At 37.1% G+C, this 24636-nt stretch overlaps 1 protein-coding gene across 1 annotated transcript in view; it reads right to left on the reverse strand.

The window, feature by feature from the left end:
- The window catches only part of IPO8 (importin 8), a 73042-nt gene extending 49226 nt beyond the window's left edge, over positions 1–23816 (reverse strand). Inside the window, exons 1-7 of the mRNA XM_043440079.1 lie at positions 23508–23816; positions 19426–19507; positions 14025–14181; positions 11355–11513; positions 10237–10393; positions 2072–2161; positions 294–388 (exon numbers count right to left, since the gene is read on the reverse strand). Of these exons, the coding sequence (XP_043296014.1) occupies positions 294–388; positions 2072–2161; positions 10237–10393; positions 11355–11513; positions 14025–14181; positions 19426–19507; positions 23508–23591 (824 nt within the window). The 5' untranslated portion in view covers positions 23592–23816. The remainder of the gene's footprint in view (positions 1–293; positions 389–2071; positions 2162–10236; positions 10394–11354; positions 11514–14024; positions 14182–19425; positions 19508–23507) is intronic.
- Positions 23817–24636: the final 820 nt, after the last annotated feature.

Raw genomic sequence — 24636 nt, forward strand, 5'->3', positions numbered from 1 at the left:
CTATGACAAGCAACACTTCGAGTCCAGGCCATACTTAAAATTTCAGACAGAAATATCATATCTCCATCCTTTTTGACAGAGACTAGGAAGACCCAGGGAAGACCATTCACCTCATTATGATATCAAAGCCAATGATCACAGTGAAGCCTGCTTTAAAACAAGTGCAGGATAACTTTTTGCCCTCTAAAGAAAAATAATCACATACCATACAGCATCAAGGGGACCTATTCAATTTTATTATACCCAGTACTGAGATACTAACCACAGATGGTAAATCTAATAACCAGAATTACCGTTCAAAGAGACGAGCCACAATGTGCAGCGCCCACTTCTTACATTTCCACCAGACCAGTTCTGGTCTATCATCCTCCTCAATCTGCAGAGTCTCCTAGGGGGACAAAACACCCAAATAAAATTCCTACAACGGAAGGGTCTGCGTGACCAACAAAGGCAGAATAAATGTTGACATAAATTAAGCAATACTAAATGTGAATTCAGATTGCCATACAAATACAAGTTCTTACTTTACAGATTGCTAGGTAGGAATTAAACAAGCAAAACTTCAACTAACTAGTGTTATTGTTCACATTTATCTATCTTTGAAAGGCCCAAAAAAGTAGAAAACAAAATACAAAACGTCACATCCCTCAAGGAAACTCTCTAGGATACCAGAAAAGTTCTATAACTTGATCTGGGAGACAGTAACACAAGTGTCAGTCTGTCAAAATTCACTGAACTGTTCATTAATTTCTGTGCATTAATGTGTATAAACTAAATCTCAACATAATTTGCCCCAAGATATAGACAAAGGAAGGAATATTGAGACATCTGGAGACAACATCTGGAGACAAGCTCAAAATTTTAAATATTTTATAATTTTTATAATTTTATATTTTTAAAATATTTTCTATCTTAATATAATGTTTAATATAATATATATTTGATATAATTTTATATATAATTTTTAAATGTTCATATATTTTAATTTAGTTAATCTGATTATTTGAGTTAATTTGATATATGAAATATAGTATCACATTTATTGCAGATAAAAATGAGACACCATCTTTCACCTATCAAACTGGCAAACTTAGAATTGAACAAAACAGTATCAGTCACTGCTTATTAAAGTATAAGCCAATACACTCTTTCTGGAAAGCTGTTTTCAATATCTGTCAAAGTAGAAAATTAAGCCATTACTTTCTACTAACTTTTAACAGAATATAATCTATAAAAATACTGAATCACTATGCCAAACACCTGAAACTAATATAACATTGTGAATCAACTCGACTTCAATTAATTAATTTACTAATTAGCTAAAGATCTGTCAAAGCCTTAACACAGCAAGGAGGTCATCCAAACAAAATAATCATGTATATGCATAGAAATCTAACTATATCCTTATAGTTAAACCTATAACAAGCTAAATATCTAGCAAATGAAGCATTAAGCAAAAATGTACCATACAAAAAAATTCAAAATCATACAAAATATTTCTACAAAATTTTAAGTGAAAATTAATATCAAAACAGTACCCACTGCAGTACTGTTGCCTGGGAAACGCCATGGACAGAGGAGCTTGATGGGCTGCAGTCCCTGGGGTCGCAAGAGTCAGACAGAACTGAGCACACATGCATGCACACAGCCATCTATATATACCATTTTTACAAATAAAATATAATTGTTCCTCCTGACAGATCCCATTAATGCTTCTTTTCCTGTATACCTTTTTTAATCACTTTTTAATAAGATTTTGTCAGTATACCCTTTTTAATCACTTCTTCCTATAAAGTATTTTCGGTAAGAAAAAATATGTTGTATATGAATGCAGAGAAAAAAAGAGGAATGATTATCAAGTTTTAAAAATGGCTATCTATTTTTAGTAGGATTAAACTGTTATTTTATTAATTTTGTTTATCTGAATTTTCTATAGCTGAGTATGTATCATAAATTATTTTTATTACAGTAATTTTTTTTTTCCAAATAGCAGGCTGGGATAATAGTCTACCACAAACAACCCAAATCCAACTTTTCCCAATTCTTCTTAGAAACAGAAGCCCTCTCTTACAGGAGGAACAGTCCTGTCAATAATAGTTCGGAAGATCTCCATCCACGCTGTCATGGTTTGGTTATTCACCAGTTGAAGAGGCAGCGCATACTGAAAACAAAGGACAACAATATCAGACAACAATTCCTCCCCTCTAAATAATCAGCAACTTATCTACATAAAAGGTTGAAATACATGGAACGGCTAACACTAGACCATGAAAACAGTAATTTCAGATGATTCAACCTAAAATTTCACTTAAAACAGCTCTACGTGTGTAAGTTAAATTTTTAAAATCTAGAAAATATACATGCCATAAATTATTTCTCTGAGCTCCTCCTTTTTTTCAGCCTTGCTGTGCATCATCCAGGATTTTAGTTCCCCAACTAGGGATCAAACCCATGCCCCCCACATTGGCAGCATGGAGTGTTAACCACTGGACCTCCAACGAAGTCCCTGGTATATTTTTAAGTAAAAAATAATAAAAATAATACAGAAAGAGGTCATTTATTCAGCATGAGACTCTAGATAAGTGATTTTTTAACATTTACCACTTTGGGTGTCAAATTTCATCTTTCCAGCTTTATTGAAATAGAATCGATATATAACGCTACATAAGTCTAAGGTACACAACATGATTATTTGATACACATATATATTGTTAAATTACTTTTATAACAATGTTAGTCAATACTTCCATTACCTCATATAATTATCTTTTTATTTTTGAAATGTAGTTCATTTAAAATATTATATTATTTTCAGGTATACAAGTAACTTCACTATTTTTATAGACTATATTCCATTTAAAGTTATTACAAAATAATGGCTATATTTCTATGTGCTGTACAACACATCCTGTTACTCATTTATTTTATCATAGTAGTTAATATCTCTTAATCCCATATGCATCTTGACCCTCCCCACTTCCCTCTCCTGTTAATCACTAGTTTATTCTCTGTATCTATGTATCTGTTTCTGTTTTGTTACATACACTTGTTTATTTTTTAGATTCCACACATAAGTGATAACAGTATTTGTCATTCTTTGCCTGACATTTCACTAAGTGTAAAACACTCTAGGTCCATCCACATTGTTGCAAATGGCAGAATTTCATTCTTTTTATGCCTGAGTAATATTCCATTGTATGTATATGCATGTGCATAAACATACAATCTCTTCATTCATTCATCTATTGATGGACACTTAAGCTGCTTCAGTATTCCTGCCTTGAGAACCTCATGAACAGTATGAAAAGGCAAAATGATAGAAAGAGGAACTCCCCAAGTCGGGAGGTGCCCAATATGCTACTGGAGATCAGTGGATAAAAACTCCAGAAAGAATGAAGGGATGGAGCCAAAGCAAAAACAATACCCAGTTGCGGATGTGACTGGTGATAGAAGCAAGGTCCAATGCTGTAAAGAGCAATATTGCATAGGAACGGGGAATGTTAGGTCCCTGAATCAAGGCAAATTGGAAGTGGTCAAACAGGAGATGGCAAGAGTAAACACTGACATTCTAGGAATCAGCGAACTAAAATGGACTGGAATGGGTGAATTTAACTCAAATAACCATTGTATCTACTACTGTGGGCAGGAATCCCTTAGAAGAAATGGAGTAGCCATCATGGTCAACAAAAGAGTCTGAAATGCAGTACTTGGATGCAATTTCAAAAACGACAGAATGATCTCTGTTCGTTTTCAAGGCAAACCATTCAATATCACAGTAATCCAAGCCTATGCCCCAACCAGTAACACTGAAGAAGCTGAAGTTGAATGGTTCTATGAAGACCTACAAGACTGTTTAGAACTAACACCCAAAAAAGATATCCTTTTCATTATAGGGGACTGGAATGCAAAAGTAGGAAGTCAAAAAACACCTGGAGTAACAGGCAAATTTGGCCTTGGAGTAAAGAATGAAGCAGGGCAAAGGCTAATAGAGTTTTACCAAGAGAACGCACTGGTCATAGCAAACACCCTCTTCCAACAACACAAGAGAAGACTCTACACACGGACATCACCAGATGGTTGACACAGAAATCAGACTGATTATATTCTTTGCAGCCAAAGATGGAGAAGCTCTATACAGTCAGTAAAAACAAGACTGGGAGCTGACTGTGGCTCAGTTCATGAACTCCTTATTGCCAAATTCAGACTTAAATTGAAGGAAGTAGGGAAAACCACTAGGCCATTCAGGTATGACCTAAATCAAATCCCTTATGACTATACAGTGGAAGTGAGAAATAGATTTAAGGGACTAGAACTGATAGAGTGCTTGATGGACGGAGGTTTGTGACATTGTACAGGAGACAGGGATCAAGGCCATCCCCGTGGAAAAGAAATGCAAAAAAGCAAAATGGCTGTCTGAAGAGGCCTTACAAATAGCTGTGAAAAGAAGAGAAGTGAAAAGCAAAGGAGAAAAGGAAAGATATACCCATTTGAATGCAGAGTTCCAAAGAATAGCAAGGAGAGATAAAAAAGCCTTCCTCAGCGATCAATGAGAAGAAATGGAGGAAAACAACAGAATGGGAAAGATTAGAGATCTCTTCAAGAAAATTAGAGATATCAAGGGAACATTTCATGCAAAGATGGGCTCGATAAAGGACAGAAATGGATTGGACCTAACAGAAGCAGAAGATATTAAGAAGAGGTGGCAAGAATACACAAAAGAACTGTACAAAAAAGATCTTCATGACCCAGATAATCACGATGGTGAGATCACTCACCTAGAGCCAGATAGCCTGGAATGTGAAGTCAAGTGGTCCTCAGGAAGCATCACTACGAACAAATCTAGTGGAGGTGATGGAATTCCAGCTGAGCCATTGCAAATCCTGAAAGATGATGCTATGAAAGTGCTGCACTCAATATGCCAGCAAATTTGGAAAACTCAGCAGTGATCACAGGACTGGAAAAGGTCAGTTTTCATTCCAATCCCAAAAAAAGGCAATCCCAAAGAATGTTCAAACTACCACACAATTGCACTCATCTCACACGCTAGTAAAGTAATACTAAAAATTCTCCAAGCCAGGCTTCAGCAATACATGAACTGTGAACTTCCAGATGTTCAAGCTGGTTTTAGAAAAGGCAGAGGAACCAGAGATCAAATTGCCAACATCTGCTGGATCATCAAAAAAGCAAGAGAGTTCCAGAAAAACATCTATTTCTGCTTTATTGACTACGCCAAAGCCTTTGACTGTTCGGATCACAATAAACTGTGGAAAATTCTGAAAGAGATGGGAATACCAGACCACCTGACCTGCCTCTTGAGAAACCTATATGCAGGTCAGGAAGCAACAGTTAGAACTGGACATGAAACAACAGACTAGTTCCAAAGAGGAAAAGGAGTACGTCAAGGCTGTATATTGTCAGCCTACTTATTTAACTTATATGCAGAGTACATCATGAGACATGCTGGGCTGGCAGAAGCACAAACTGGAATCAAGATTGACAGGAGAAATATCAATAATCTCAGATATGCAGATGATATCACCCTTATAGCAGAAAGTGAAGAGGAACTAAAAAGCCTCTTGATGGAAGTGAAGGAGGAGAGTGAAAAGTTGGCTTAAAGCTCAACATTCAGAAAACTAAGATCATGGCATCTGGTCCCATCACCTCATGGGAAGTAGGTAGGGAAACAGTGGAAACAGTGTCAAACTTTATTTTGGGGGGCTCCAAAATGCTGTAGATGGTGATTGCAGCCATGAAACTAAAAGACGCTTACTCCTTGGAAAGAAAGTTATGACCAACCTAGATAGCATATTAAAAAGCAGAGACATTACTTTGCCAACAAAGGTCCATCGAGTCAAGGCTATGGTTTTTCCAGTGGTCGTGTATGGATGTGAGAGTTGGACTGTGAAGATAGCTGAGCACTGAAGAATTGATGCTTTTGAACTGTGGTGTTGGAGAAGACTCTTGAGAGTCCCTTGGACTGCAAGGAGATCCAACCAGTCCATCCTAAAGGAGATCAGTCCTGGGTATTCATTGGAAGGACTGATGCGGAAGCTGAAACTCCCAATACTTTGGCCACCTCATGTGAAGAGTTGACTCATTGGAAAAGACCCTGATGCTGGGAAAGATTGAGGGCAGGAGGAGAACGGGACGACAGAGGGTGAGATGGCTGGATGGCATCACCGACTCCATGGGCATGAGTTTGAGTAAACTCCAGGAGTTGGTGATGGACAGGGAGGCCTGGCGTGCTGCGATTCATGGGGTCGCAAAGTGTTGGACATGACTGAGCTGAACTGAACTAAGTTGCTTCCATAATATGGCTATTGTGAAAAATACTGTTACAAACACTGGGGTGTATATATCTTTTGACTCAGTGTTTTCACTTTTTCCAGATATATACCTAGCAGTAGAATTGCTGACCATATGGTAGTCCTATTTTTAGTTTTTTGAGGAAATGCCATATAGTTTTTCATAATGGCTGTACCAATGTACATTCCCATTAACAGTGTATGAAGATTCCCCTTTCTCCACATCCTTGTCAAGATTTGTTATTTGAAGATTTTTTCATGATAGGTATTCTGACCGGGTATGAGGTGGTAGCTCATTACGGCTTTGGTTTACATTTCTCTGGTGATAAGCAACGTTGAGCATCTTTTCAAGTGCTTGTTGGCTATCTATATGTCTTCTTTGGATAAATGTCTATTCAAGTCTTCTGCCCATTTTTTAATTGGGTTTTTTGTTGTTGTCATTGAGCTATATAGCTGTTTATATATTTTGGATATTAACCCCTTATTGCTAATATCATATGCAAATATCTTCTCCCATTTAGTAGGCTGTCTTTTTGTTTTGTCAATGGTATCCTCTGTTGTGCAAAAGCTTTTAAGCTTAATTAGGTCCCATTTGTTTTTGTTTTTATTTCCTTGTCTTAAGAAATATAAAAAAAAAATATTGCTGATTTATGTCAAAATGTGCTACATGTTTTCTCTTCTAGGAGTTTTATGGTTTCCAGGTCTTACATTGAGGTCTTTAATCCGTTTTGACTTTATTTTTGTATATGATATGAGGAAATGTCCTCATTCATTTACATATGACTGTCCAGTTTTCCCAGCACCACTTACTGAAGGGACTGTCTTTTCTTCACCATATATTCTTGCTTCCTTTGTCATGGATTAATTGACTATATGTGCATGTGTTTACTTCTGAGTTCTCTGTTCTGTTCCATTGATCTATAAGCCTGTTTTTGTGCCAGTATGATACTGTTTTGATTATTGTATATTTGTAGTGTAGTCTGAGGAGAAGGCAATGGCAACCCACTCCAGTACTGTTGCCTGGAAAATCCCATGGATGGAGGAGCCTGGTAGGCTGCAGTCCATGGGGTCACTAAGAGTTGGACATGACTAGCGACTTCACTTTCACTTTTCACTTTCATGCATTGGAAAATGAAATGGCAACCCAAATCCCAGGGATGGCGGAGCCTGGTGGGCTACCATCCATGGGGTCACACAGAGACTGAAGCAACTTAGCAGCAGCAGCAGCAGTATAGTATGAAGTCAGGGAGCGTGATATCTCCAAGTTTGTTCTTTTTTCTCAAGGTTGCTTTAGCAATTCAGGGTCTTTGGTAAATTATCTGTTCTACTTCTGTGAAAAATGTCATCAATATTTTGATAGAGGTTTCAGTAAATCTACAGATTGCTTTGGATAGTATGGACATTTTAACAATATTAATTATTCCAATCCAAGAACTCAAAATATCTTTCCATTTCTTTGTACTGTTTTCAAACTCCTTCATCAATGTTTATAGCTTTCAGAATATAGGTCTTTTACATCCTTGGATAAGCTTATTCCAAAGCATTTTATTATTTCTGATGAAGTTGTAAATAGGGATGTTTCCTTAATTTCTCCTCCCATAATTATCTTTTTGTGATGCAAACTCATTTTAATGACTTTAATGAAAATCTTTCCTTCAAGAAACACTTTTTTCAATTAATTTTGTCTACACTGTGGCATGACATCACAGTCCACTACACTATATTACAGTGTACAACTCCCCTCCCTACTACACCTTGAGCTACAGGAGATGAGGCTTAGAATCTCTGCATCCATGCATTCCAAAACCTGCTAAGGATATAATAGTAAGTAAAGCTTACATTCTAATTGAGGGGGAAAAAACATTTAAACAAGAAATTACAACATGATGTGATAAACAAGCATTACAGTGTTGATAAGAGCACCCATGAGGACCATGTAATGCAGCCTACTAACAGAAGAGACAACTTCCGTGGAAGAAGTGATATGCAAGCTGAGACATGGAGAAGGAGTACAAATGAACCAGGGCAGAAAGGGGAAGGAGGGTGCTCCAGGTTACACGGTGCCTTAAAGGCTCAGCAGTGACAAGCGGACATGACCTGCTCATGAAGCTAAAAGAATTTCCATATGGCTGGAGTGTAAAGAACAAAGCTAAAGCTAAATATAGTATAAGATAGTATAAGATGAGGTGAGATAGTATAAGATAGTATAGCATAAGATGAGGTGAGAGATGAAAGGTTTTATAGGCCATGTGACGAAATTAACACTTTATTCTAAATGCAGCGGGCAGTCAATTGGTTTTAAGATGGAGTAAAGAGGAGGAGCAGGTTCAGGGTTGGGGGAACGATAGTAATGAGTTCACTTCTGGACAAATGAGTTCTGAAATATGTATGAAATATTCAAGAGCCCTGTACACAATAAATATTTAATAAATGCTTAGACAAAATCAATTGCATTATATCATACTTTTTATAACATAAATTTTTCTGCCTTTTCCCTTATAGACAATCACTCTTTACTTACATAAACACTGGAACTATGCCACCTAAAGCCTTCTAAAGTTTTGCTTCCAGGATTCCTCACTGAAGAATATCACTATATCAGCACATAATAAATTACTGAAATGGTTTAAAATGATGAGGGTTTTTTTCCCCCAGATTTTTCAGTTCTTTAGTACATACATGTAAGAAAAAAAAATTAGATTTTTGCTCTCTTAGCAAACCAAGTAGAAGTAGAGACTTTAAGAAAACTATTTCATTATCCTGTGTCTTACTTACAGTTCCTGGCTATGCTTCTCCCAGTGGGAAAGGGAAGTCTGGCTCTGAATAAATGGGATATTACTATGTCTAATGGCAAGACATCTCACTGAATAAAAAATGTTTGCCCCAAAGTGATTCTCCTGAGAAAGATTTCTGAACAGAAAAACAAAAACAAAAGCATCATACATCTTCCTGCTTTATTACTTTTAAAAAAAGGAAAAAAAGGTGAAGGAATATGTTTTCTTGGTATTCTAGTTTCTTCTCTTTTCTCAGAGGTGCGGCCTTTCCCCTTCCCACTGCCCCAAAAAAGGCAAAGCTGAAAAAAACACAAAAATCCTCCCTGGACTGTCTCTATTAAAAGTTTAAAAGGTGAGGCTAAAAATATAAATCTTATTAAAGTGAAATATTCTAGAACAATATAAAAGTACTTCAGTCAGATAGAAGCCAAGAACAAAACCAAACTATCCTGACTCTCTAGCTTGATGAAACTACCCTCTTGCCATGACTAAGTTAACAAGAAAGCAAGAAATAAAGCTTTAATCCATTCATCACTCAAATAGTTTAAACTGACAGCAATTATTCTTTCTCCACCCAGATCTAAATATCTTACCCAAGCCTTTTGAGGATTAAATTTTAAATATTTTTATATTTAAAACATTCTACATTAATGTTCATTATAGCTTTCAAATAAGAAAAGGGAAATTTTTAAATGAAGGTAAATGAGTCACTCAGTCTCATTTGTTACCTTTAAATTGGGTCAAATGCAAACAAACTACCATCAATATGGTTTCTCAATAAAAAAAGAACTCTCTTCTTTTCCTTTCTCTTCTCCTATAATCGTAACTAATCTACGGGCAGAATGCTATGGACAGACTAGTCAAATCATCAGGTTTTAGGACAGTTAACTACCTTTTTTCTTCCATACTCAGACTTCAGACACTGGGGTGAAAGACATATGGCCACTGAATCTCAGCTCTGCCACTCAGATAACCTTGGACAATTAAGTTGACCTAAGTCTGTTCTCTCCTAAGGATTTTTTTTTTAAAGAAATACATGTGAGAATATATAATATGTAATTTTTAACAATAAACAATAACTGACACTTACTGAGCACTTTCGATGTGCCAGGCAGAAATACATGGCATCAAATTTGTCTTCTGCTATAGAAACTTACCTGCACAAGTGCATAAAAGATTTTCAGAATCTGTTTCTGTATTAATACAGAATAGTGTGAGGAATCAGGAAGGAGCTGCATAATTTGTTGCTGAATACGAGGCAGAAATATTTGCATTGCTGCTATAAGAGGTTCTCTTTCCTCTGCTTTCTTATATCTACATGAGCAAAGACAAAACAAGAAAACAATAATTTCTCCCCCCACAAAAGAGCTATAAACGATGAATGAAAAACAGTATTTCTAAACTATATAAAACTAAAACAATAACTTTCTAAACACTGTATTACATTTCACTTTGGATTGTTGGAATGAACCTGAGAGAAACTGAAAGAGCACATCCCTGTTTCAGGCAGAATACCTAAAATCTTTTTAGGAAGAGTTGGACTAATTCAAAATAATCAAAAACAGCTTTGCAACTTTCCTAAATCAATTTTTCTAGTACTTAGATTAATTTTCATCATACCACAATTCTTGCTACAAAATACAGGCTGATATGCCAGCGTAAGTAGATATTCCTATTATATAACAAATAATGTGGTGGAAAAAACAGTTGTCTATACCCTATATTGAGAAGTTAAAATAGTTTACAAATTTATGTGCTCTTAGATCACTAAAATATCCTCTAAAAATCATTTTAAAAGGAGGACTACAGAACTTTGTATGCAGGAGCAGCAATTTGAAACTAGAAAGCAATGCTATTAAACGTGACTAGTCCCACACCTTCCAATCAATTCTTATAGAAACGAAACTCACTAGCAAAGAAACTGGCATTTTCTACCTTGTACCCAAAAAGGTCAATGTTTCGGTTTACTTAATAATGTGTTCACTTGAAGACAAATGTTAAGGTACCTCTCCATCAAAATTTCCAAGGAAAGTTGTTAAATAAATAGTCCTCTGAAACTAACAAATAAGTTTGAGAAGCACTACCTGAAAGATTAACACATTAGCAGATTAAAGATTCTTTGAAAAACTGTAGTAAATTACCACATTTGTGTTGAATCCAACATTTCCCAAACTAACCTGATTCTGCACAATACCCACAGCAGACCCCTCTATGCAATGTAATTCTTTCTAAGTAACACAAGGCTGGTATCTTCAGCCAATAGAAATCAACTTACTCATATGTCTTCACCAGTTGATACAGACATAACAAACTGCCAAGCCAGCTTCCACTGCTCTGTGATTGCAAGTAATAGTCTATCTTGTCGACTACTGCTGGCCAGTGACCAGGGAAATCGTATTTAATGATGGCACGGAGACACATTGTTAACTGGACTCTATAAGGTGGGGGGAAAAAAGTCCACAATCTAAGTAGTTATAAATATCAGGCTTCAAAGACCTCTAGTACTGTACACAAAAGCACTTTGATTCCTATTTATCTACATTATATAGTTATTTATCTAGGATGATAAGAAAAAGAGTGGTCCTATTTAAAAAACACCTCCTCAGTAACTTAAACTTACTGAAAATAAATAGAATGAGTGATTGCCTAAAATGTATCAAATCTTTCAAATGGTCTTATCCTAAAGATAAGCTTTGTAAAAAAAAAAAAAAAAAAATGAATAAATTCATTAAAAATTCTCCAAAAAAAAAAAAAATGACTCAACCCCAGCTCTTTATAAAATTTCCCACCTTGTCATATTTTGTATTTTGGTTATCATATCCTACAGGGAAACAGAACAAAAAAGTACATTATTATTTCAACTGGACAAACTTAACCTAAATATGGTCACAGTAAGTAAAATGGAAGCCTACGTAACAGTGGGAAGCATCTCCATGAGCCAAAGTCTGGAATCAGTCATCAGCAGTTCCAGCCATGCAGTATTTTGCACCTATCAAAGCTTACTTAGATCCTAAATTTTATACAAAGTACCAAGTACTAGCTGGAAATTCTTGAAGGGGAATGTTAACAGCTATTTCCAAAGAAACATAGAAAAAAAAGCAACAGGCAAGACATAAAACAGAAAAAAAAAAAAAAAAAGGACATATCTTCAATAAAACCACGAAGTTAAGTGATAAAAGATGTGATCTCATAACGCTTAGGTCAGTAATCATTTCCTCAACTGGATCCCAGTCACAACTGAACAGAAAGTGAGGGAAAAAAATTTCTCTCCTACAAACTCCCAGTGTGTCCTTACATGGTCACTTGCAAATGGTCAGAAAGTGAATCAAGCTAAATTAGGATTCCACCATGCCAAGAAAAAGATACGTATTCAGTTCAACAGCCAATAACTTGAATTCACTGAAATGAAACAAACAAAATAATGCCTTTTCCTTGTGTCTCCAAATCTATCTGCAAAAGATCCTTTGCAGTACTTCAAATAAACTTTGAGAATATTTATGTAAGAGTGGTTACAGTTAAGCCTTCAGGACATAAAAGAAGCAAAGCCACAAAGAACTGTCTCATAATAAAGATAAAGATAACATCCTATGCCACCAGCAGCTGTTCCTAAACAACCAATAGATCATATCTGTATTCAATAAAACTGAAACTTTTCATTTTTTTTAATTTCATCTTCAGGTTGACCCTCTTAATCCTTTCTCATTCCAAGCCAAGCAAAGGATGTCTATGAACAGCCATCCTTTCATATATTACTGTGTAGAAGCATTGCTTGCAAGATTCAGAGAGATTTAAAAATGTAAAGATTTTGCCAAGAAATGGACACATGATGGTACCACAGGGAAGCCAGTGCCAGACAGGCATGTGGGCAACCAAAAAGAATAAAGACTATTTTCTTTCATCAGTACACCTCCTTTCTCCTTTTAATGAAACAACTGCACAAAGAGGAGTTCAAAGTTTGTCACACTCAGGGATAAAGTTATATCTAATCTCTTGAAGTTAGCTTCATTTCCCTACCTCAGATTCATCTATTTCCCTCCTGCCTTTTCTAAAGAAACCTAATCACTCTCTCATGTTGAAAAGAATTTGTTTTTCCTATTTTAAGACTGCATAATTTTTTTGACTCTATAGTTGTGCTATCCAATAAGGGCAGCCACCAGTTATGCAATTGAATTAGAAATTCAGTTCCTCAGTTACACTAGCCATATTTCAAGTACTCCACTGGCTTCTATGCCACATGACTAAGGATCAGACAGTAAGGATACAGAAGATTTCCATTACCGCAGAAAATCTACTGGACTCTACACAGCTAATCTAAATTTAAAAAACCAGAGATACTTCTAGTTTATACTTTCTCCATCCTATCTTCTTCAAAGGAACAGATGCTCAGCTCACAAAAATGAATAAAAAGATAGGTATAGTATTACAAAAGTGCTAAGTTAAAACCCCCAGAAGTCAATTTCCCTGTATCAGGGAAAAGAAAAGCAAATAGTGAAAAGTCAAGTGCTCTAAATGAGAACATAGGTTATTTACATACAGGGATCTACACAACAATTTTAGTTACATGTTTGCCTTAACTTTTCTTACGGCTACTTATAGCAACTAAATCCTTTCCAAAATATTTTGAGGCAGGGACTTTCTAGTGGTTCAGTGGTTAAGATTCCTCCTTTCCCACTGCAGGGGACATGGGTTTGATCCCTGGTTAGGGAACCAAGATCCCACATGCCACATGGTGCAGCCAAAAAAAAAAAAAAAAAAAATATATATATATATAAGCAAAGAATTACAAATGCAAAAACAAATAATTAAAACTGAATTCTTTGAATGACCACCTTCATTACTTTGTATCTCTTTTAAAAAACAAACTTGAGGCTGATGATTAAATCTAATCTCCCCCATCCACATAGTCTGTGCTTCCCACAAAGCACACAGATATAGTATAATGTACCTCACTAAATCTGGAGACCGAATTATTCCTTCCACAATATTATCACGTATTTGCTGGCGATCATTTTCATGAATGTTGAATGGAAATATTGCTTCTCCTGGTGGAGGTTCTCGGTCCGGCCAGTACTGTGTCACCATGTTCTTCAAGTAAATGGCAGCTAAGTTAAAGAGGAAAAAAAAAAAAAGCTAATGTAGCAGTATTGAAAAGATGGCTTTCATTTAGCCTTGCAGAGCATGAAAGGCTAAACCCTTCAATGCTAAATATGACACCCAGCAAAAACGGAAAATCTTATAAATAGCCAAGTGGAGAAGGGAAAATGAATAAGAATTTAAAGTTTCTCTTTAGCTGGTAAAGTAAATCTGAGCAGAAAAAACCTCATTAAATAAAGCTCCAGAGTTTACATGACAGAAAAATGACCTAGGAACTCAAGTATGTACCTATATACTAAATAAATACAAAATGGTCTAAATGCAACTCTACCAAAAAATTTTCAGATCATGAGAGTCATACTGTTCATAATGCCCAATACTGAACTGACAACAGGTGAAACTCTACAGTCCTTCACATAGATTGCTTTTTCTGTCTGTCTTTCACTGGCTATTATTATCCCACACTACCATTTTGAAATTTGTATGCTTTTTATAGTATTGGTAATTATTATCTAACCCTTCAGAAATATTTGCCACTTTCAAATATAACAATAGAGAAAAGAACATTAGCTTTCAAATATTTTTGGAAAATCTCAGGAAATCTCTTATCTGCTTATTTCTATCAAAGTACAATCATGAATGATTTGGTTTCTATTTTTTTTTAATCATCTTCAACATTTAACAAAAGACTTCTGAAAGAAGCTAATATACTGCTACAGAGTTCTGACAGGGAATGCAAAGCTTTCTCACCAACCCAGCTGAGCACTGGGAATACATATGTTTTTATGATGTCATATTCTTACCCATACATAAAATATAAAAATAAAGACAGATGACCTGCAAAGCTTGTAACTGTCTTCCCTCAAGTTTCTCCTCTCCCTTCTTCCCCACTCCTCCCTTCATCTCAATTTTAACATAAGCTAAACTGGCTCCTAAAAGCATTATACCACAAAGACCAAACCAAAACATGTTCTACATTGGCTGTAATACAATAGAAATCCAATGAAATTATGAACCTGATATCCTATAAGCTCCTCTTTCATTAGTTTTGATTCAACAAAGGTCTGAAAAAGACAATTTCACCTAAGACTTTCATTTTTTAGGATAAAAACAAAAATTATTTGAGACAGTGAAAGAGAGAGGGAAAGGGAGAAAGGGGCGGGGGGGGGCGGGGAAGGGAGGGAAAAGGAAAGGGAGGGAGGCGGGAGACAGAGAAAGAAAATGTGTCTATGTGTGAGAGTTTGGGTTTTTGTCTCTTTTTAAGTCAGACCACACAGGCTCTGGACTAAGTACCATCATTTACCCCAGTATACTTATTTTATTATGTAACCGTCATTGGCAATAAAAATACACAAACTGTTGGAAAAAATGAATAAATGATCTAAGAATATGGCCCAACCTGTCAGCAGTTCAGACTGATTTCATGAGATTAACCTTTGCAAAAAGAAAAATCACAATGCCATTTTAATACCTACAGAACTAGTCTTGAAAATAAAAAGCAACTTTCAGACAGCAAATATACAGACATGGTAAAATCATGGACCTATTCATAATTTATTCATTAAATGCTATTAACTTTATAACTAAAAATATTTTTATTCTGGAACACCATAAGAGATGGCCTATATAAAAGACACTGACAAACTGTATAGGTTGCAAGAAACATGCAGTTAGTTAAAATAAAACTGAATTTAATGTAATAATTTGAAAATAGAATATTAATCATGCTTATAATCACGGATTACTAAAGATAATGAAGGGAAAATACCAAAAATAACTGAAACTCTACCAATAATCTAAAAATATCCCCTTAATCATTTAATTCAAATGTCTATCTAACCATATGCCAGAGCTAAGTAAATACAAATATCTTAATTCATTCATAAAAAAATTAAGTATTAAAATTTGTTTTTCTGCAAAATCTACTTATAACTTCAAGCATCTTAAGTTTGAAATTAACTTTAAAATATACACGCATTTCTCCCCTTTTGAAACACAATGAATCATCACATACGCTCTATCTTCTGGACCCAGAGCCATCAAAACACAGATCAAATGGGTTCTATAACATCAAAGTGGAAAGGATGCAAGCAAACTTAGTGAAGCGGAATGCTATGCTTTTTGAGTTGATGTTTCTAAGTTTTTCTATTTTTCATAGTAATGTGGTAGCCCTTCTCCTCTTCTCTCTTGTTATTACTTTAATCTGTTAAAGGCCAAGAAACAAGGTAATGAAGTGTGTAAATTATATCTAAAACAAGATTAAATAGATTCTGAGTAAGAGCCATAGAGTTTCCTACAAATAAGATACATGAGTTTTAACAAAAGAGCATCTTGAAGTGCTTCTGGACTAATCAGAGGCAACTTCCTGTTAATTTCTAGGTTGTGTATTCTGAAACGATGAGGTCAACACCTTGATAATGCTACTAAGCCTACCAATCAAAAGGAAAACAGTGGAGCAAACATCCAAATTTATCTTGTTTAGCTTGCCAATATCAAAATATTACATTTATTTCCTATTTCTTACCAGTAAAGTAATAAAGGACACTCACTAACAAGCTTTCTTGATAATAGCAAGAATATTAACTGCCCACAAGCAAAAAAAATCAAGAACTGAATATTTCACAGAACCATGTCTTTCCACTTAATATTATAGCATAACTTTTACACTTTATATAAACAGGCTGATTTTTTAAAATCAAAGATCACAACATTCTGTTTTAAAGGTCATGCTAAAATGATAAATTGTCCGAGGGTCACCATGATTCTTGGGGTATCTTTGTATTCTAATAATAGGTTAAACAGAAAAGAAAATTTATAAATGGCACTTAAATTTAGGATAGTTATACTGTAGACTTCTACACAGTATATACACAGACTGTATAATAAAATGGATGCTGTAAAGTAAAAAGTTGTCCTAATAAATTAGGACATGATCAACAACCAAGAGAAACTCTGTCCTGTGGCTAACAGATTTAAAATCTACGTAAATTATAAATAAAAGTTGCTTTTAAATGCTAATTACATTTTATATCAAAACTTAATTACCTAAGTTATTAAGATTCAAAGTTGTATAGAACTGGTGAGGATATGGAAAACTCTGCATTCTAATGCACCGTTGATAGAACAAGTAAGCAAATGCAACTTGGTGATAAGATTCAAAATTGTAAATGTTAATATTGTTAACATCATTAACCTAGCATTTCCATTTGTTTCATCCTATGAAAATATCCCCACTAGTATCCAGAGATATGTGTTCAAGGATGTTCATTTTAACGTTACCTCTAACAAAAACAAGAAAAGGGGGCAATAAGGGACATGCCCACCAGTATCAGATTGCTTAAATACACTACGGTAGTTCTAATTCAAAGAAATACAGCAGGAGAGAATGGGACAAACTGAGGGAGCAGCACTGAAATATATACATTACCATGTATAAGGCAGAGAGCTAGTGGGAAGTGCTGTCACACAGGAAGCTCAGCCCAGTGCTCCATGACACCGCAGAAGGGTGGAATGGGGAAGGGGTGGGAGGGAGGCTCAAGAGAATATATGTATACTTACAGCTGGCTCATGTTATTGTACAGCAGAAACCAACACAACATTGTAAAGCAATTATCCTCCAAACAAAAATAAATTTAAAAAAAAAAAGAATATATAGAGGAATGGGAGTATGGAAATCTCAAAAATATACTTTCTCTTTAAAAAAAAAAAATACTAAATAATTGTTACAAAGAATGAAGTATATGTTATGTGCACTGACATGGAATGATCTCCCAAGGGTATATGGTTAAATGAAAAAAAAAGGAAATTACAAAATAGCATGTGTAGTACAAACAGATTTTTATTACTTTTTAAAACCAGCATATCTACAGAAAAAGAAAAAGAATTAGAGAACCAAGCACCAAAGTTGATAGTAGCTATCTCTCGGGGTAGGTTCAAGAGCAATCTAATAATATAAATTCTGTTTATTTGTATGTTATATAAATAAGACTTATTAATTTAATAAACTGCTTTAAGATCCTTAAAAATACTATTTCCATTGCAAAGCTTTATAGCAAATTCACAATGGCCCTATAAACAACTTAGGTTATTAAAGTAAGTTCCATTTAGCAAAATGTGGTTTCAAAACAGCCCTATTTTATAAAACAAACATTAAACTGAAAATTGTGATTTCAAAAAACTTACACTGAAGTCTCACAAACCTTATTAAAGTAAAAATAATTCCACCATGAATGTTTTTCCATAGTTTTTTCATAAGAAATTTATTTTTTCATAAGATAATTTAACCACAAAGGGATCGTTTAGGAAATCATACATATATTTCCAAAATTTAATGATTCCCTAATTTATTCTGTTATGTTCAAGTAAAACTAAATGCTTTTATCAGCATGTAGAGTATAATTCCATTTCTATAAAATTGTTCATCTAGCCTCTTCTATCTGAACACATGCACAGAGTAATGGTCACCTAATGTTAATGATGGCCATTTCTGAGTAATGAATGCAGGGTAATTTTTTTACTTTTTTCTGAGTATTTTTCTATATTGCCAAATTTATTTATGAGTGTACGTCACGTAATTTTTAAAAAGTCTCTTCAATCATATACTTATAAATTAGCTACTGTCATTTTATCCCCTTCACTTGAAATTATTTTCTTTCCAGGACTCTTTCATGCTCCATTTTTAACCTTCTGGTTTCTAATGACCAGTTCATTTAAAAAAGGAAGAAGAATAATTAAAAAAACATCAAGGAACTACTCTAAGATCCACAGACCCAAAAGCAAGGTTCATGTTTATAATAAAAGTTCTGCTTCCCATCATGCAGTTAGGAACACCTGTGCAAACCTTCCCCCTCCATGATCTGACACATGGAATGGAGCCAAATTCATATACATAAATTCATGGTGTTAATCTATGGGTCTAAAGGCAAAGCCACCAGGAATCATTAAAAATTAGGGAGATAAAGCTATTAAAACTGAATAAGCTAAGAGGAAAAATGCCAAAGTAATAGAGAAAAAGGAAACGTATTAATAGCTAGATAGGAGAAGAGGACAGAAAAAGGTATGGGAGATTTTAGAGCTCCATATGGACCTCTAAATTTCCAGGGAAAAAGAGTCAGTTTTTAAGCCATGAGAAATACCTCATGTATGTTTCCTATGTTTTCAAAGAAAGCAGATATTTAGAAACGAAATAAAACTCTAGTTCTAGTTTTACCCATAAATAATCTTATAAAGCACTTAAAAAAAAAACAACTCACCTGCCTGGCGCACTGGGAATTCCACATGCTCAGACACTATAATCCGAAGTAAACTGGGGGCAAAATTGATAATCTTGTAAGACTGAAATTACAAAGAAATATTATATTAAAAATAGGGCAATACAAGTGAATAACTGTCAGCACCTGTTCCTGAATACATTCCTGTCCAAACAAAAGAAAAACTTTTAAAGGAAAAGAAACTCTCCAAAGCAAAATGAAGATTACTAAAATACAAAAAAATTTACTTAGAATAAATCGATGAATAAAAGAGTAAGAACATTTTTATGTTTTTTTAGATACATATTGTCAAAATGTTCTCCAGAAAGGGTGTGGCAACTTATGCTTCCGATAGTAGATTATATGTGTGCCCATCTATCTAATATAAAGACTAGCATTATCATTCCTTCAAAACTTTTCATCCTTATTCATATTTTAAATTACACTTATTCTAGCTTGAATTTTTTTCCTATTGGTTGGCTATTTGTGTTCTTCCACAAATTCTTTATTCCCCTCATCTTCTGTAATGGGAATATTTGTTTTATTCTTAATCAATTCTAGGAGCTATTTTATGAATTTAAAATTTCAAATTTTTATTTGACTCATACATTGTGCTCAGTCACTAAGTCATGTCTGACTCTGCAACCCCATAGACGGTAGCCCGCCAGGCTCCTCTGTCAATGCGGTTTTCCAGGTGAGTGACTTATACAAGTGTTTCCTTCCAGCTTATCTGTACTTCAATTTTGTTAGTACTTTTGATGAAAAGAAAACATGGGCTACAGAAAATGGGAGATCCAACAGAGAAAATGAACAATGGCTGAGCATAAGCCAGTCCAGATTGCAACAATGTAGGTATCTCAAGAGACAGGGTTGAGAGCTCTTGTCACCAGCTGCCCTCCACTGCCAGAGCATCTTTTAAACTTAGCAGTGCCCCAGTGAGCCTGCGCTGATGAGGTGCCTATTGCCTGGGCCATGTCTCCCCACAGACATGTTTTACTCTGACCTACTCCTGAGCTTGGCCATCGTGACTATAGATGCAAAAAAAAAGAGAGAGCAAGCAGCCTATTCCTTCTGATCATATTCCCTCCAGATGTCTAGTACCTGGACCACATTACAGGCCTGCCACATTCCCGGAGCTTACACTTGGCCTTGCCTGCTGACATTCCCAGAAAAGACTCATAAATTCTCAGTGAGGCTAAGCCAGACAATGTCACAAAGAGTCTGTTCTGCTTACCTCCTCCCTAGAGCCTGGATCTATGGTGGCATCCCTTTCAGTGCACCACTAGTTTATGCACACCACTCCTTTTTTTTAAATTTATCACCTTTCCTATTATTTTTGATAACATTCATTGAGATAAATGTTCAACCAAAAAAAATGGAGACAATTGGCATCTTTAAAATATTGATTCTCTTGGGAATACATGTAAATCCATGGCTGATTCATATCAATGTATGAAAAAAAGAAAAAAAAAAAAAATATTGATTCTTTTCATACTCATTGAAAGGACCGAAGCTGAAGCTGAAGCTCCAATACTTTAGCCACCTGATGGGAAGAGCCGACCCACTGGAAAAGACTGAAGGTAAAAGAACAGGGTGACAGAGAATGAGATGGTCAGATGGCCTCACCGACTGAATGGACATGAATTTGAGCGACTCTGGGAGACAGTGAAGCACAGGGAAGCCTGGCGTGCTGCAGTCCTTGGGGTCACAAAGAGTTAGACACAACTTAGTGGCTTCAATTATAGATAAAGAATTTACTTCATATACAAAAATTTAAGATTCTGTGGTTTATAGAGGATGAAAAGAAGAACAATTATAAGATAATTCAAAAGTTTACTCTTGTTGTTCAGTCACTAAAATAAATGAGCTGGACCCTAATCACCTGTGGTAGGTTACCCACCGGTTTATCCAACAAAGAAGGATGTTACAGAGGTGGTAAAGGATAAAGCATACAAAACCCGACATTAAAGCCTTATTTATTAAAAGGTTATGTGACATTATATTTTGGTCTTCTACTTACAATTCAAAAGAATACTTACAGCATATTACAATCCAAAACATTATATTATACTAAATATAAATGCTAAATGAGTGACACAGCAATAAGCTACTTTCAGAAGTTGCAGAGGTAGCTGTGGTCTGTAGTGAGTTGGGTGGATATGGGGCAGGGCAGAGTTAGGTAGGTATGGATTTGGATTGAAATATCACGAACAAAGGGGCTTCCCAGGCGGCACTAGTGGTGAAGAACTGACCTGCCAATGCAGGAGACCTAAGAGACACTGTTTTGATCCCTGGGAAGATGCCCTGGAGGAGGGCATAGCAATCCACTCCAGTATTCTTGCCTGGAGAATCCCATGGACAGAGGAGCCTGGTGGGTTACAGTTCATAGGGTGGCAAAGAGTCGGACAGGCCTGAGCGACTAAGCATGAACACACCACGAAGAAAAGGGTATGGGATCCTAAATATCTCTTGCAGTTCTGCAGGTTTTCCACCTTCCCTTTCCACTTCTATAAAGTCAGCTGCACTTACGTACTGATGACTCAGAAACAACACAAGCATAGGCTAACAGAGGCAGAGCAGTACAACAAGAGAGAAAAGATACGATCCCTGTCCACACTATCAAAATAACATCTGGCCACATTGTGAAGAGAAGGGGGTCATAAACAGGCCAACTCCCCTGTTCACACTAGCAGAATGCAAGTTCAGCTCTTGCTTTGTTGCTCCTAGCCAACGCCTGGATTACTACTCTTCCAACTAAGCAACACGTAGTACTTTTACTCTGCAAAGCCTGGGACAGGTACTGACCTTAACTTTCCCCTATTCTGAGAGAGAGTCCTTTTCTCTTTGAAGCACCAATACACTCCCTTGGGCATCAGTTGAACTCAACCTTCTCTCCAGAGTCAGTTATTTTCACTCTCTCATCCTGGATTCACATTTAACTCCACCCAGATTTCCCATTAAAACAATCCCTTTCCAAGATTCACAAGAGATATCTGCACTTCAAAGTCAATTCCATCCCGGGAAAACCTATGACACACTTACTTAGGACAGTCATTCCCACACTTTAGGAAGCACAGAATCACCCAGCTAGTTAATTAAAACACAGCTGGGCCCCATCCCCAGAGGTTCTAATTCCTTAAGTCTAGAGTGAAGCCCCAAAATTTGCATTTCCAACAAGTTCCCAAATGATGTTGGCGTTGCTCATTCTGGGCAGCGCTTTGAGAACCACTAATTCAGGTATATTCCTTTACATTTTAAGGATTACTGCAACCTCAAACCTGTCACTCTATCCTGGAGGTAGACCTTAATTCGTACTTTGCAGTGATAAGTTTATGATTCACTCTTACAGGTGAGGAGGAAAATACAACCTAGAGTTTGGGATCATTCAATTTAGCAATGTCGGTGATATCGCTGGAACAAGGTCAAAGCTAGTTAGTAAGAATAAAGGAAAGGGAATAAAAGAAAGTCTCACACATTTTACCGTTTTTTAAAAAAACCTCTACAAACTCTTACTATTCGGCGTGGCTTTCGCAAAGTACCACCACCATAAAAACTGCCTATTCTTCCCAAGGCACTCTTCGCCAGCATTTCCCCAGCGCTCCAGCAAACTCTGCCACTCGGTGTCTAAGCGGCCCTGCCAACCCCACAGAAGCAGGCGAACGGACAGGGTTTCCCACAACAACACCTAAAAAGGTCTGGGTCTGCAGAAAAAAGAACTCAGGTTTGAATTTTAAGTGAATTTTCCCACCAACTCGGCGTACTTAAGGAAAAGAAATTACATCTCGAAAACACTAGCAAAGCTTGCTAAAGCTGCTTTCTGCGGACCAGGCGAGCTGAACAAACGGCACCGGGAAGGAAAACGACAGGGAAAGATGCAAAGGTGGCCAACAGGTGCGTGAGCCGTTGAGAAAGATCCAGGGGGTACGGCTCCACCGGCCCCGGGGGCGGGGGCGGGGGCGGAACCGGCCGAGAGCCGCGTTGGGGGCCGGGGGCCGGGGGCCCGGGTCGGGGGCCCGGGTCGGGGTGGAGATCAGGGGCGCCGAAGAGGGAGAGCCCGGCGAGGCGGCCGGGGGCCCGCCCCTCACCTGGTTGAGTTCATTCTCGGCCGCAATCCGCAGCTTCGGGTCGATGGTGCCCTTCAGCGCCTGGATGATCCGGTTGAGGTCCATCTCCCCAGGCGGGGGCTCCGCGGCCCCCGGACCAGTAGGCCAGACTGCCGCTTTAGTTTGTCTTTTGACCCTCTCAGCCTCCTCCTCCGCGACCCCTGAACTACCTCACTCCTCACCCCCCGCCACCGTCGCCACCTGCAGCCACTTGCTGCGCCACTCTGACTCCGCGCCCCTTGTCCTCCCTTTCTACCCCCCACAACTCGCTCTCCATTCACCCTTTTACGACAGCCGGTGGGAGGCGGGAGAAGTAAGAAGAGGAAACGGCGCCTCCTTTACGGCGGCCTCTTCCCCCGGGCATGCTGCTATGGCCGCCCCCGCTGGCGGCCACCATGCTGCTGTACGGAAAGTGGTCTCGGCGTCTTCCCAGCCGGGAAACCGGGCTCACTAGCTCCAGCAGGCGGTCGTCGTGCTGCCCCACGGAAAAGAACTGCCTGCCATTTCCCTTCGGGGGAACCGAGCTCGCAAGGTGTCTGTTTACAGTTGCTTCCAAATTAAGCATATATGGATGGAATGGCACTTTTTATTCGTCTGAAAATTCTTTGGGTATTACGACAGAGATCATCTGCGTGCGTGCTAAGTCGCTTCAGTCGTTTCCGACTCTGTGCGGCGCTATGGACTGTACCCACAAGGCTCCTCTGCCCATTGGGATTCTCCAGGCAAGAATACTGGCGTGGGTTGCCACGCCCTCCTCCAAGCGAATCTTCCCTCCCAGGGATTGAACCCTCATCTCCTATGTCTCCTACATTGCCAGGCGGGTTCTTTACCAGTAGCGCAAGGCTCTCTCTGTGGGAGCCATCATTCGTTCATTCAGTTACTCACTCATATCCTGAATGTTTTTTAAACATGTATTTTTCAGCCAGAGAGTACCAAGATACTTAGGTACCACATTATAACAAAATTAATTCAATGCAGGTTACTGTGAAGGAACTTACAGTGTGATAGAAGAGACAAATATAAACAAAAAAATATAAAGTAACTGTTACAGATCAGAGAAACTATATGCCTAAAGTTTCTGAAAATTTTCCAAATCTTCTCAGAAAAGTAG

The sequence above is a fragment of the Cervus canadensis genome, chromosome 21, assembly GCF_019320065.1.
Source record: "Cervus canadensis isolate Bull #8, Minnesota chromosome 21, ASM1932006v1, whole genome shotgun sequence".
Taxonomy (NCBI): domain Eukaryota; kingdom Metazoa; phylum Chordata; class Mammalia; order Artiodactyla; family Cervidae; genus Cervus; species Cervus canadensis.